Source organism: Rosa chinensis, chromosome 4, assembly GCF_002994745.2.
Source record: "Rosa chinensis cultivar Old Blush chromosome 4, RchiOBHm-V2, whole genome shotgun sequence".
NCBI classification, from domain to species: Eukaryota; Viridiplantae; Streptophyta; class Magnoliopsida; order Rosales; family Rosaceae; genus Rosa; species Rosa chinensis.
In genome coordinates this window covers 29601272-29614634 of record NC_037091.1, presented here as the reverse complement: position 1 = coordinate 29614634, position 13363 = coordinate 29601272, and the positions used below count along the sequence as shown (strand labels likewise).

The window sequence follows — 13363 nt, the reverse complement described above, 5'->3', positions numbered from 1 at the left end:
TAAATGAGGTTAAAAAACTCTAGGTGGAGTAAGTGAGCAATTTTTAGGCTAAAATTGGGTAAGTGGTCATGGCCCCTTAAAACTTCTCCAACTGTTATTATGCCCTAGCTTATTTATGAGCTCCCAAGTAAGGTGTCTTTGCTCCACTTTACGATAACCGTAAAGACCCGTGAACCTCCACCTTTGACGGTCCCCTACGTTACCCACCAAAACGTCAATATGATGATCAGAATAAGTACTGAGAGCAACTTCCAAACCATCCTTCCAGACCCCCTGATCTATAGGTTAAGGCACTTGGACATGATCGACAACAACATCTTCAAGCAATAGGAATGAGGCTGGGGTTTATTCAGAAAAGAAAAAAAAAAAGGAATGAGATTGGGTTAGGGTTAATAATAGGGGGGTTAATAAGGAAATACAGAATTTAGACTCGTTTCAATAAAATAAAAAGAAAAAGATACGCATGTAGCCACCCATGGCGTTTGAACTAGGACAGCGGACAGCAATGGGTGAAGAAGACGAAGAGAGGGCTTGTGATCCTTTGAAAGACGACAAGTACAAGTACTCCCCATCTTTATTGTTGAGGAGGGTACTCACAGAGGAGTTGACCGCCCAAGACCTTCACAGAAACCACAAAAACAACAAGCTTCTCGTCGCTGCGGTGCATGCTGTGCTCTTAGACTCCGGTTTCGTTCGCTTTAGTTCGGGTACGTCAGTACATGATGCCCTGTTAGAGTTAGGTTTCACCGAGTTCGGTTCGGTATCGGGTATGTCACATTCCTACACTTTGCCTGAGATTCTTATCGAACAAGATAATTGTGATTGTAGTAGTAATCGGAAGATGGAAGGAATTGTTTTGAAGTTTGAGAATTCAGGTAACTTTTCGTCTGACCAGAAAAGAACAAAACATGTGGCTCCTCGCATGGTGAAAGTTAGTGGGTCCTTGATTAATTCTGGTTCTAGGTTTGGGCAGAAGCACAAGAAGGTATGTTTGGAATTGGATGAGAATAAGTTTGCGCCGGCGATTGAGTTTTTTTGGGGAAATAATACGAGGAATACTGTGAATGATTTGGGATTTCGTGAGAGACAAGTTTGTGAGTTTTGGAAAATTGTCAAGGATGAGATTTCACTTCCATTGCTGATTGATCTTTGCACAGAGGCCGGTTTGCCTGCTCCATTGTGCCTTATGAGCCTTCCTCAGGAGCTCAAAATGAAGATTTTGGTAGCAATGCCGAGTGCTGATCTTGCCAGAGTAGGGGGTGTTTGTAAGGAGCTGCGAGATCTTGCAAATGACAATGAGTTGTGGAAGCACAAGTTAGCCCAGGAGTTTGCTGAGGAGTTTTCTGGTACAAGAGAAGTAGAAGAACTCTGGAAAGTTACTTTTCGTCGACAATGGGAGACTAAAAGGGAGCAAGCAAAGAAACTAGTGGGAAAAAAGAGAGGACGTGAGAACGTTTATTGTTTCCATTGGCAACCACGTTCTAAATATCCTAAATGGAGTCACGAACCATATTTCTTGTAGTTCCTAGGAGCATGCATTGGTTAGTCTGGTGCTTGAGAGTCCAGTCTCTTCTCACCTTCTGACTGGATGTAACCGGAGTCTCCCAGGTTCATGTTTCTTAGATTATATGTAATATTTTTAGCTGTTGTTAATTAGTTTTCCAACTAAAACTGAAAACTCAACTACGGCTAGTTTGGTGTTTGGATATATCTCTTTTCTAGATAATGTTTTTGTGTCTTATAATAAAAGAAGTTGCTCATTTTGTTATGTATGTGGATATTTCTGTTACCTGTGTAGTTGTGTTGATCATCATTTGCCTCTTGGAGATAATATAGATTTGTTTTGTAGTCTTAATATTTTTCTACACGGTATCGCTAGTTTATGTACATATGCTTTATCTTATAAATGTCTATTGGAGTCCACGTTTTACTGTTTTCATATATTTCAAGTTGATGCTTGCGAATGCTGATAAAGATGCTATTGCCACTGTGGTTTTTTGTTTCTCTGGACTGTAAGTCTGCATCATCAAAGTCATGTTGTTGTTGGAATTATATATGAATCTGGCATGCTATGTTGAATTTGAAACACCATTTCATATGTGATCTGCTGGATCAGTAGTTCAGATTAATTATTGAGGAACATCACTTAACCTATTATGATCAACCTTGTCAATTCTTTAGATTGACTATTTTAATATATATATATATATATATATATATCTGTGTGTGTGTGTGTGTGTGTGGGCGCGCGCGCGCTCATAACTTTTGAGTCTATATATAGCAATATACCACAATATTTTGGTGTCTTTATTTGTATCTGTAATCTTTGGTATACTTGGATGAAGGAGTTGACTGTTTGAACTATACTTTAGATAGTTCGACACCTAAACGGACGCAGTTCAATTTTACAATTGTTGGAATTGTTTGAAGGCCTTTCTTCTGAAAACGAAACCCCTATAATCAATCGGCTCTTATAGGTCAATCTGTGTTTAGCTAGTTTATTGCCTTGCAGTTTGGTACAACTGTAAGTCTATGATTTCATAGACAAGATGGAACATTATCTATTTATTGAAAAATGATAGCGCTGTTCAATGGTTCAATATAAAAAGATATAAAGGCCAAAATTTAAGGATGAGGTAGAATGGGAAAATAACCATTGCAAAATTTTAGAAAAAATATGTTTGCCTTATTTCAGACCCATCATAAGAATTGATGCATGGACGTCTCCTATCTCCACTTGTTTGCATTTAAACATCATGTCCCCATGCTATCTGGCCTCAATCATGTTCTTTTCATGTAAAAAGTCTGAGTTATTAAGACTAATAAACAGTCTTCTAAGTTTGATAACAAAAACAAAAGAGAAAATGGCATTCTAATAGTGTTGGTGCAGAATTTCTCATGAGAAGAAATTGGTCTACTAGAGCTACCTGGATGCAAGAATTTGAGGTCAATGATTGAATTTATTTAATATTAACTGTCTTATTAGTTTGTGAGTTTTGGAAGATATTGTCAAGTCTGTGATAGAATTATCTTTTACCGGCGCTTAAAGTGAACTCAATTCACTTCCATTGTAAATTGAGATGTTTACATATAGAGCTGGACATCTTGCTAGTGAAGATGAATTGCGTGTAAGGGGTTTCCAGTGGACTTGATCCTCCTATAAGATTTTATTTACCAAGGGCAACGGGATTGTCATGGAGTATACAGGAGGGAAAAAAACCTGCATCGGAAAAAGTTTGCATGTTATTTTTGGGAAAGATTACAAAGAATTAATATTGTGAATGATTTGGGATTACAGGAAAGAAAAGTTACTGAGTGTTGAAAAATTTCCAAGGATGGGATTGCACTTCCATTTCTGATTGATCTTTGTATGACTGCCGGTTTGTCTGCTCCACTTTGCCTCATGAGCTTTCCTCTGGAGCCAAAATGAAGATTTTGGAGTCAATTGCTGGTATTGATACTGCCAAATAGGGTCTCTTTGTAAGGAGCTGCAAATGAGAGGTGGAAGCTCAATTTAGAGGAGTTTTCTGGTGCAAGAGAAGAATAAGAAGAACAACTCTGGAAAGTTACTTTCCATCGACATTGGAGACTGGGACCAAGGAAGGAACTACCAGGAAAAAAGAGAAGACGTGAGAAGACTTACAATTTGGTGTTTGAACGTCCTCAAAAGGAAATGGCAATGTCATCATATTAGATAATTTTGTAGTTTCTGGGAGCATGCAGTGGCTACTGCATATATCATTTGGGGCTTGAAAGTTAAGTCTCTTCTAGATTTTTGACTGACATAACTGGAGCCGCCCCAGGTGTTTCTTATATATTAGTTGTAGAACTAGCTGCTGTTAGATATCCAACTAAAACAAAAACCAAAAAATCATCAGTTCTGGATGGTTTGGTGTGATATGTGTGTGTGTGTGTGTGTGTGTATTTTTTGTTTCTTGTAAGAATAGAAGTAGCTTCTGTCGTTATTTATGTGGATATCGTTGTTTCTTGTGTTGATGATCATTCAGCTTTGATATATACCTTCGAGTTGTTTTGTAGTTTTAGTATTAGTCTATCAGGTTCAGGTATCACTTTTTTACGTGCATATGCTTCATATGTTCTCTGAATTTTCTTATTTAATTCATTTCTGTTGGAGCGGACCTTCTACTATCTTCATCGTATATGAAAAATTTGATGTCAATGATGCTAAAAACGGTATCGTCACTGTGGTTACTTGTTTAGTTTGGCTGGTGTCTGCATCATCATAGTGATGTAATTGTTTGAGTCAGGTATAAATCTGGTATGCTATGCTGAAGTTGAAACACAAGTTCAAATGTTATTGTATGATCACTTCTCAGTTTGATTATTTAAAATTTTGGACATCAACTAACCTGTTAAGATCTCCCTTATCGATTTTTTTTCTTTATATTGACTATTTTATCCACACAACTTATATGAATCATATATTTGAGTCCTATACTCATAACTTTGAGTCTATACTCTATAGTATATACCACAACATTTTTTGTTCTGTCTTTATATGTATGTAGAACAGTATGAACATGCCAAATTCAATGGAAAAATTGAACATTAGTTATATCCCGGTCGTGAACAAGAAAAAGTTACAGCAGATTCGGAGAGAACCCAAAATCCAAGCCAAGCACAAAGAGAGCCGATAGGACAGAAGTTCTGTCTTCGGGAGCTCAACCCGTGTTCCAATCAGTGCTCTCTCTCTCTCTATACAGGTACATGCTCTGAAAATCTCTCTGTTACTGTATTTGGGAATGTGGGTTTTTCATTTGCAAGTGGAAATTCTTTGCTGCTTTGTTATCAGCTGAATTGTGATTTGTTGTGTTTATGGTGTTTGTTTATAAAGTAGGGAACTTTGTTGATGGGTTTGGGTGCTTTTGGGAATGTGGTTTTCATTTGTAATTGGTTATTTGAAAATCTGGATCTGGGGTGCTTTGTATTCAGCTTAGTTGTGGTGAATTTGGTTACCGTTCTTAGAGTTGAGAACTTTTAGGCTTTTGCTTTGACCACAAAAGCCTCATCTCCAATAAAATTGGCAAAATTTGGTCTTGCACTTACACATCAAGGTACTTCCAAACTTTCTTTGCTTTTGATGACTTTGGTTTTTATTCTCCATTTGGTTAGTTGTTGAGTTTGATTTCAGATATTTGACAATATTTTGGTTCAAGCAGGACATCATTTGCATGGTCATCATTTCTGTTTACCTAACAACTGCAATTCTTCCAGTGAAAGCAACATCTTATTAGGGACCATTTTTGCATTAGCAAGTTCTCCAACTCCGCGTTGTGTCTTTGTGTTACACTTAAAACTGAATTATAACTCTTTCTGATTGTAATTGGAGGAAGGAAAGAGAAAAAAAAACAAAAACTGTTTTGTGATCTTCTTTCCTTTTCTTTTTCTTTGAAGATCATTCCTGGAAGAAGAGCACTAAAACCCCTTTGTAAACAACCTAGTTAATGTGAAAACCTAGGTTATAATGAATGTGATGTTAGTAGTAGCTCATTTACCACCTCATTTATGTCCAGGAGTCAGAACATCAGCTTTGGTACTTGATCACCTACGATGTGATGCCCAATCCCCTGCATTCACATGCAGGTCATCTTTTTGTCCTTTCTTGGTAGAGGCATCTACTCCTTGCTTGGCATCCAGCGGTTGTTGTTCCATAGCAATGGTGTTTCCAATTGTCTTAAATTCTCCTCCCTCTGTTTCCTCAATGCCAAGCTTTGCATTCTTCAACCCTAGTTCTATGATTGTGAAATTTAGTTGTACATTGGAGTTCTCAGCCAGCATAGATGCAGTTCATCGAGGTACTTTGAGTTCCATATTCTACCTCCCTGCACTAGTCATTGAAATCTCACTTCATATCGATCAGATCATATTGATGCATTGTGACGCAGAGATGATCTCAGGCAAGTTGCTCTTATTGTTGGATTCCCTTTCATTTAGGCTTGAAGCTAAAGAAATGATTAACAGATCTAGACTAGCAGAAGCTAAAGGAGCCGGGATGACAACCAGATTTAGGATATCGCATCCACAGCAAAAGGAAACTGCACAATTGGACTTGGTGAGTGCAAGCAACTAGATATCATGGTGAATGAATCAACTTCGCCTGTCATCATGCACGCATTGTACTACTTGTCCACGATCTTCTCTTGTTTGTTGACCTGACAGTGTATTGTATCATGTCGCTAATTCCTGATACTTAGTGCCACTTTTGATGTTAGTTTCAAGTGTGATGGTAATTTGGCTTTTACGGGCAGGTGGGAAGAGTAAAAAAGGATTCGGATCCTCTCCTTGGCTACCCTTCCTCCTTTGCTGTCCTTGACTTCTGATTTCATCCATTGACATGCTCATGTGGAGTTTACAAGTCAATGTATTTTATCACGTTCCCAGTTGGCTGATTGCTGATGCTTGGTGATACTTTTCACTAGCTTTGGGCAGGAGGTGTGATGATGGACGCCTTCCAACGGATATGGGGACTTTTTTGTTATTTAGTGCCGGTAGGTTGGAGGAGTGCCCAGTTATGGCTAATGAGGTTGGCCCCCCAATTTTTTTTCCTTCTTCTTTTCTGTTGTCAGTTCTAAAAGATATCTGCATTATCATATCACCTGTCTAATTGTCTGCTTGCTAGAGTGGAAAACTTAATTCACTAGGCATGGGTCTTTACTTTGATGCATAAGAGACACTATCTACTATATTCATGGTTTGCTTTTCTTACTTTAGAAGACACCATTGTATAACACCAAAAGAAAAGTTTACCATTTGATCATAACATCTATTTCTTTTTGCCAACAACTGAATGCTATGATTACTCACGATTGGTAGTGTGGTTCATCTTCATCTATAGGTATGTACAGAATAAACTGTTCAGGGATTTATCATTGTTGAATCACACATTCGTTGCCTAGCAAGCAAGGAATTTGGTACACAAGACAACACTACTGTAATGATTCATAAAATTCTCACTACTGTAATGATTCATAAAATTCTCAAAAGGCAAGGTAAGAGCATAATTGATTTGGGGATGTGAGGTGCTTCTTCAAAGCCTCCGACATTGTATTATCTGTGATTTTAAAGCGGAAAAAATTAAGCTGACTTCATGAGGTTCATGGAACATGCAAAAATATGAGTTTGATTTTCTCATAGAAGGAAATAGAGCCAGCTTAAATATGTAGCTTGCAGGAAATGGCTCTCAAGCCTTTGTTCACTTTTCAAGCAAGAAAGAAGCTCTACATATGAAGAAGTTCAAAAAGTGAACAAGCATCCAGAAAAGCATGCACAGGACTATACTGTAGACTATAATTGTTACGTCCCGAACCTAAATTTATCAATTTACTAGTCATTTGGACGGTAAACCACAATTACTTTAACTTTTTACTCTGTTTCGATACTTTTAGTGGCTCGAAAAGTTAACTTTTTGTTTGGGTCAAAATTTGAGAAAGTTTCCTTTATGGAAGTCGTAGAGGACGTTAAACCGAGTCCGTGCATATCTGGTACGTAAAAATTGGAGTTCGTATGTGAAAGTTATAGCCTAAAATGTGGAAGTTACTATTTATGGTAAATTTATTATAAATATGGGATTTTTACTGTGGTAGGTTTCCAAAACCGGAAACCCACCTTTCTCTCTCCTCTTCCCGAGCTCTCTCTCTTTCCCCTTTCGGCTTCCTTCTTCTTCCCCTCGATTCACCGCCTTCCGGCCATCAACCGGCGTGTAACCGGCCACCACTGGAGCGCCCTTCCCTCCTCTACACCCTAGTGACCTTGGATTATGAAGATTTGGCAGGAAAACCCCGAATCGAAGCAAAAACCATCACTGTTGCAGTTGGAGGTTTTCCAGTGATTCTTCCATTTTCGGCCATCTCCGACCACCAAACCAGGTCTAGAAGGAGCGCCTTGAGGCAGTGATCAATTGCCCTAAAGCTATTAGCTCCAATTCACAGTGTGGAGGATGAATCGAAGGAATTTCCGAATCTAGGGTTTCACTTCACCGGCCGATTTCGACTATTTCAAGGTACAATTGGAACTTGTTGTAGTTGAGAAAAACGTTGGGTTTGATGAATAGGTGGTGCTGCCAAATTTTCGTAGCCATCGGAGGTGGTTGCCGGTGGCGCGTGAACCCCACGCGCCGCCAATGTACGTCTCACTTGGAGGCGCGTAGGGCAGCTTTTTAAATTCAATTTTTAGCCTATTAAATCCTATAAATGTTGTAGAGCTTATATATGAAGTTTGGTGAAGATTGGAGAAGTTTTGAATCTATTTCTAATTTCCGAAGATTTAGAATTTTGATTATCGATTTATGAGAATCCGACCGTCGGATTTCTCTCGAATTTGCCCTAGAACTTGTAAATTAACGAAATGGTGTTGGTGGTAAAGTTTGAGTTGAATCGGAGAAGGAAATAGAGATGTTGGTCTAAGAGGATTGATTTTGGGAATCGTATTTAATTACCGAATTCTTATTCACGGAATATAATTGTGTACAGGGCGCTATACCGAGTTACTGCTCGATGAAGGAAACTCGTATGCGTGGTCGCCTATATAGTACTGTGAGTGGACTTTTGATTTTAATTGATGCATGCAAATTAATTTCCGCAAATTTTGATTTTATTGATTTATCAATTTAATTATTAAGCATTTTAATTTGGTTTGGAGTATTATTTGATTTATTGGTTTGAACTTTTGAATTAAGATTCATTATGCTCGATTTGAGAATTTTGATTTATGTGATATTTAGCTTATTATTATTCCGTGGTAATTTCCGGAAATTTTTTATTATAATTAACTATCAATTCTTGAGATTTCAATAAAGATTCGGAATTGGTTTTGGAATATATGATTATTATTTTGGAAATATGATTTACGTGATTTTTCGACAATATATTTTACCGAGATGATTTCCGGATTACATATTATATTTAGTAGCCAATTTTGAGATATTCTGGAATATTTTTGGAAATGGGATTTTTCGAAGGAATTTGTTCTCGTAATAATTTCCGGGTTTGGTTACGGATTTGAGAATATTTTGGCATGCGGGGCGACGTCATTGGAATGGTTATTTTTCTCGTGAGAGATTGGGGAAGTCTTTTGAATTTTTCAGGATTTTTGAATGTTTTCTTCACCATACTGGGGTCCAATTACTAGTTCTCCTCCTCACTTACTTTGCGCTTGTGAGTGGCAGTTGAGATAGTTTATTCTCCTCCTCACGTGAGTGGCAGTCGAGGTTATTAGTTCTCCTCCTCACACAATCTATGTGTGGGTGGTACTCGAGGTTAGGGGTTCCTTTACCTGTATGGTGATATTTCTTCCCCATATCCTATTATTTTTGGGCTAATGGGGTCTAGTCCGATGATACGATACTCAGTGGGATTGATTTACAGTTTCCAGTTTCCTGATTTTAAGAAATAAAATTTTACAAACGTTGCATGCATCGAGGTTTCATAAATTTAAATAAGTGGGAAAGTATTCAAGTTTGCTTCATTTAAATTATCTTGATTGTATATTTTTGTCCACTCACACTAACGTGTTTTTCAATACTTTCCCCTGGGCCCTTTAGTTTCAAATACCCAGTTTGCAGGCTAGATTAGTTGAGGTCGGGCGTACATGGAGCTGAGGCATAGTTGTCACTGCTTCCGCATTGTAGGATTTATTTATCATTTACCCTCTTTACTTTTATTCTGTTATACCTGTCGTTTTAGAATTGCTCTGATAATCATGGAATTACATTTTATTGGGAATTGTGTAATGTGAATTGGAGAATGTTGTGATTTGGGGAGCAGGGTGACTCCAGGAGAATAAGAATGGATGGTTTAGAAGTGTAAATGTTTTTCTACAGGTTTTGGGTAATCCATTTTTAGGGGAAGTTCCACCAAATTTTTGGTAGAATTTTTTCTAAGGTGGGCCCCGCAGGGCCACTTCAGATTTCGGGGTGAAATCCGAGGCGGGTCCTGTCAATAATTGTAGAGTTTTTAACACCACTAGGATCAAAACTTTCTTGCACCAGACATCCCAACTTTCAAAAGTGATCAAAGAGATACCTAGACTTATAAAAATTGATCAACTTCATACCTCGGTCCAGTTTCCGTCACATCTCCGTTAAAGCTAAGAGTATATACAACCTTTCACTCAATTATTAGTTGGAAATGACAAATATTATCCTCTAATTCTTTCTCTTTCTCTTTTTATGTTCTCCTTCCTCGTTCTTCTACAATCTGTGAGCTTTCTGTAATTGGAATTCAAAAGTTTGCAGAATTAGAATCTGAAACTAAATATAGATCTCACAGATGTAAAATCAAGCCCAGAAATTGAAGTGATTTGTGGATGTGGATAGAGGATCATCAACCATCTATAACCCAATCTTCTTCTTCTATAAAATTAAAATATTCCATTCAATTTCAATTCCACAATCATTCTTAGAAACAAATATAATTCGGATGTTTCCCATCTTCTAAAGAAACAAAGAAAAATTGGGGGGGGGGGGGGGGGGGGGGGGGGTGGTGGGGAGAGAGAGGTAGAGATAGAAGAAGAAGAGAATCAACAAAGTAAAATAAAAACTAATTGAAAAACAGTTTTTGTGTAAAATATTATTATAAACCCATAAAACACCGCACCACACATGATCAATTTTAACAGAGAAGTTACAAAAAATAAACCAAGGTATCAAGTTGATTCGTTTTTAAAACTTTAGATATCATTTTGATCACTTTTGAAAGTTGAGTATCAAGTTGATTTCTTTTTAAAAATTTAGGTATCATTTTGATCACTTTTGAAAATTAGGTATCTTTTTGTCCAGTGCAAGAAAGTTTTGACCCTAGTGGTATAAAAACTCCACCAACATAATTGTAGCTGGATGGTTGTATTGTGCATGGAAAATTGTTGTGGTATTTAGAATTATCCTCTTATTAACTTTCCATTTCAAATACAAGTTGAGATTATCCCGGAATCTAGTATATATTATTGATCACAATTAGCATTTGAGATGGGATTATACGAAAATGTTCACCTGGTTAGTTATTGACCAAGAAAATAATGCTCAACCACCCTTAGATGTAAATCCAATGGCAGAGAGAATTATTATTAAGTTGAGGTGTTTTGTTTTCCATCATTGGATGTAAATCTAAGGGTTATTGAGCATAAATTCTTTGGTCAGCAACTGACCAGGTGAACACTACATCAAGAGCGGATCTTAATTGTTTGTTCAATTCGATAAAATAAAAAATAAAAAAAAACCATCTGCTAATTGAAACCTAATCCCATCGAGGTTTATCCGTAACTTGTATATGTGTGTCTATTAAGCAGTTCTATACACAAACGTGGCCGAATCTTGGGATTCTAGTTTAGGCCTGAAATGGTGTGATGATTTTGTAAACCATGAGCTTTTTTTAGGACTGAAATAATGAGACTCCGATAGTCTTGGTGTATCTTTGCAAACCCTAAAGCTATAAATTCACCCACTAACTATAGCCCCCGATCGATCTAGCAAAAAGAAAAGAGCAGTGGCGTTGCCACAGAAGACAAACTTTTTATTTGTTTAATCATTCTTGTAGCGATCGAACATGGGAACTTCCATTGCTGAAGGAGAAAGGTGGTGTTGTTCTGCGGGTTTGAAATCAGGAACCCTAAAAAGCGTGGAGATTGAAATCTTGTGGAACAAACACTCGGTGCCCTTTTTCTTGAGGAGGGTTCTTATGGAGGAGTTGGGAGCCCAACATTTCCCATGCAGTAATCACCAGTTATTATTGGAGACTGCAGTACATGCAGTGCTCCTAGACTCCGGTTTTGTCCGCTTTGACTCCGATTCGGTTTCAGGTGTCTCCGGTATGTCCCTCTCTTATACTGTGCCTGATATTTTGCAAAATCTAGGAGGCAGTATCCAAGGAATTGGGTTGAGATTTGAGAAGTTGGATAAATCTGTAAGGGTTAATGGGTCTTTAACCGGCGAGGATTCTGTGTACTCGGTGAGCTTGGAGGTGGAGAAGGTTGCATCCTTTATCGAATTCCTTTGGGCAAGTAAAGTTGACGTGAATGATATTGTTACAGTAGGACTACTTGAGAAGCAAGAAACACAAGTTTTTAATTTTTGGAGGACCATCAAAGATGAAATTGCATTGCCATTAATGATTGATCTTTGCGCAAAGGCGGGGTTACCCTCTCCACCTTGCCTTATGAGTCTTCCTCCAGAGCTCAAGACAAAGATTTTATGGTCACTATCTGGTGTGAATATTGCAGCAGTAGAATGTGTGTGCAAGGAGCTGCAGAAACTTGGGAATGACGGTGAGTTGTGGAAGCACAGGTTAGGGCAGCAGTTTCCTGGCGAGTTAATGAAGAAGAAGAAGAAGAAGAATGATATGCAAACAACAGAGTGGAAGATGGTGTTTCGAGAAAGATGGAGGCAACGCAGGCTAGTGAGGGAGGCATCACGCAGAGAATATTATAAGAGGGAGGAGAAGAGGAAGAAGCCTTTACCATTCCGTTCTCTTGATTCTGAACAAGAGGAGTATTGGAAAAATTCTCTTCAAACAGGACTGAGAATTGGACTACGACCGAGATCTGGTATAGGAAAGCTCCTCAAATCCTATGACGAACCATTTTACTTCTAGTTTCTAGTTCTCTAGTTGTCTTGTTTCCGTTATACAGTGTGGTTTTGTTTTGTATTGTAATTTTCTTATTGACTATGCATGGGCATTTGTTAGACGAGAATTTGTGCTTCCTGAGCATCCTCCATCAGATAGCTAGTTACGCCATCGATCTAACAATGATGTTTGCCTTGTAGTACATGTTTTCTGCTATCGATTGATTATTACTTTTCTTATTTTAAATAATGGCTTGCAAGAGTATTAATATACGAAACCTTTTCGTAAGGTTCTTCTGTTGCTTAAAAGTTAAAACTACTTGAAAAGATTGGGACAAGAGAGTGAAGATCAAGGATTTTTGAAAGGGGGAGGGAAATTTGTCCCTAGTAAAAAGGATTCTGGAATCGAGAAACCGGTTGGTCAAGTTCTTGGAAGATTGCATATATCTCATGGAAAAAGAGTACTACAAACTTGCTGAGTCTACCTCACGATGGACAGTGCATCCAGTAGGAGAGTTAAAGGAGCTCGCAAGAAAGATTATCCTATGTAGTAAAATTTAGGAAAAATAAAAGGGTTCCGTGACCATCAGCCCTAATATTGGGCAATTTTAGCCCACTTACACCAGAAAGAAAAAATTGTTCCCACTAACCCAAACATGCATGAAAAACATCCAATAGACGTCTACTGGGCCCCAATAGAGGCTTCTGTTTTAGGCCAATAGATGTCTACTGGCCCCCAATAGAGGCTTCCCCAATAGAGGCTTCTGTTTTGGGGCAATAGGTGTCTAT

General features: G+C 38.0%; 3 protein-coding genes across 3 annotated transcripts; all 3 read left to right on the top strand.

Moving 5' to 3' along the window:
- Positions 1-475: 475 nt before the first annotated feature.
- LOC112199081 (F-box protein SKIP22) lies at positions 476-1522 on the top strand. The gene has a single exon (XM_024340141.1). The coding sequence runs from the start codon at positions 476-478 to the stop codon at positions 1520-1522; it is 1047 nt and encodes a 348-aa protein (XP_024195909.1).
- A 3026-nt stretch (positions 1523-4548) lies between these two features.
- Positions 4549-6785, top strand: LOC121052426. Its single transcript, XM_040517374.1, has 4 exons — positions 4549-4724; positions 5535-5816; positions 5907-6073; positions 6270-6785. The coding sequence occupies exons 2-4, from the start codon at positions 5678-5680 to the stop codon at positions 6339-6341; spliced, it is 378 nt and encodes a 125-aa protein (XP_040373308.1). The 5' UTR covers positions 4549-4724; positions 5535-5677; the 3' UTR covers positions 6342-6785.
- A 4773-nt stretch (positions 6786-11558) lies between these two features.
- On the top strand, positions 11559-12602 carry LOC112199080 (putative F-box protein At1g23770). The gene has a single exon (XM_024340140.1). The coding sequence runs from the start codon at positions 11559-11561 to the stop codon at positions 12600-12602; it is 1044 nt and encodes a 347-aa protein (XP_024195908.1).
- The last annotated feature ends 761 nt before the right edge of the window (positions 12603-13363 follow it).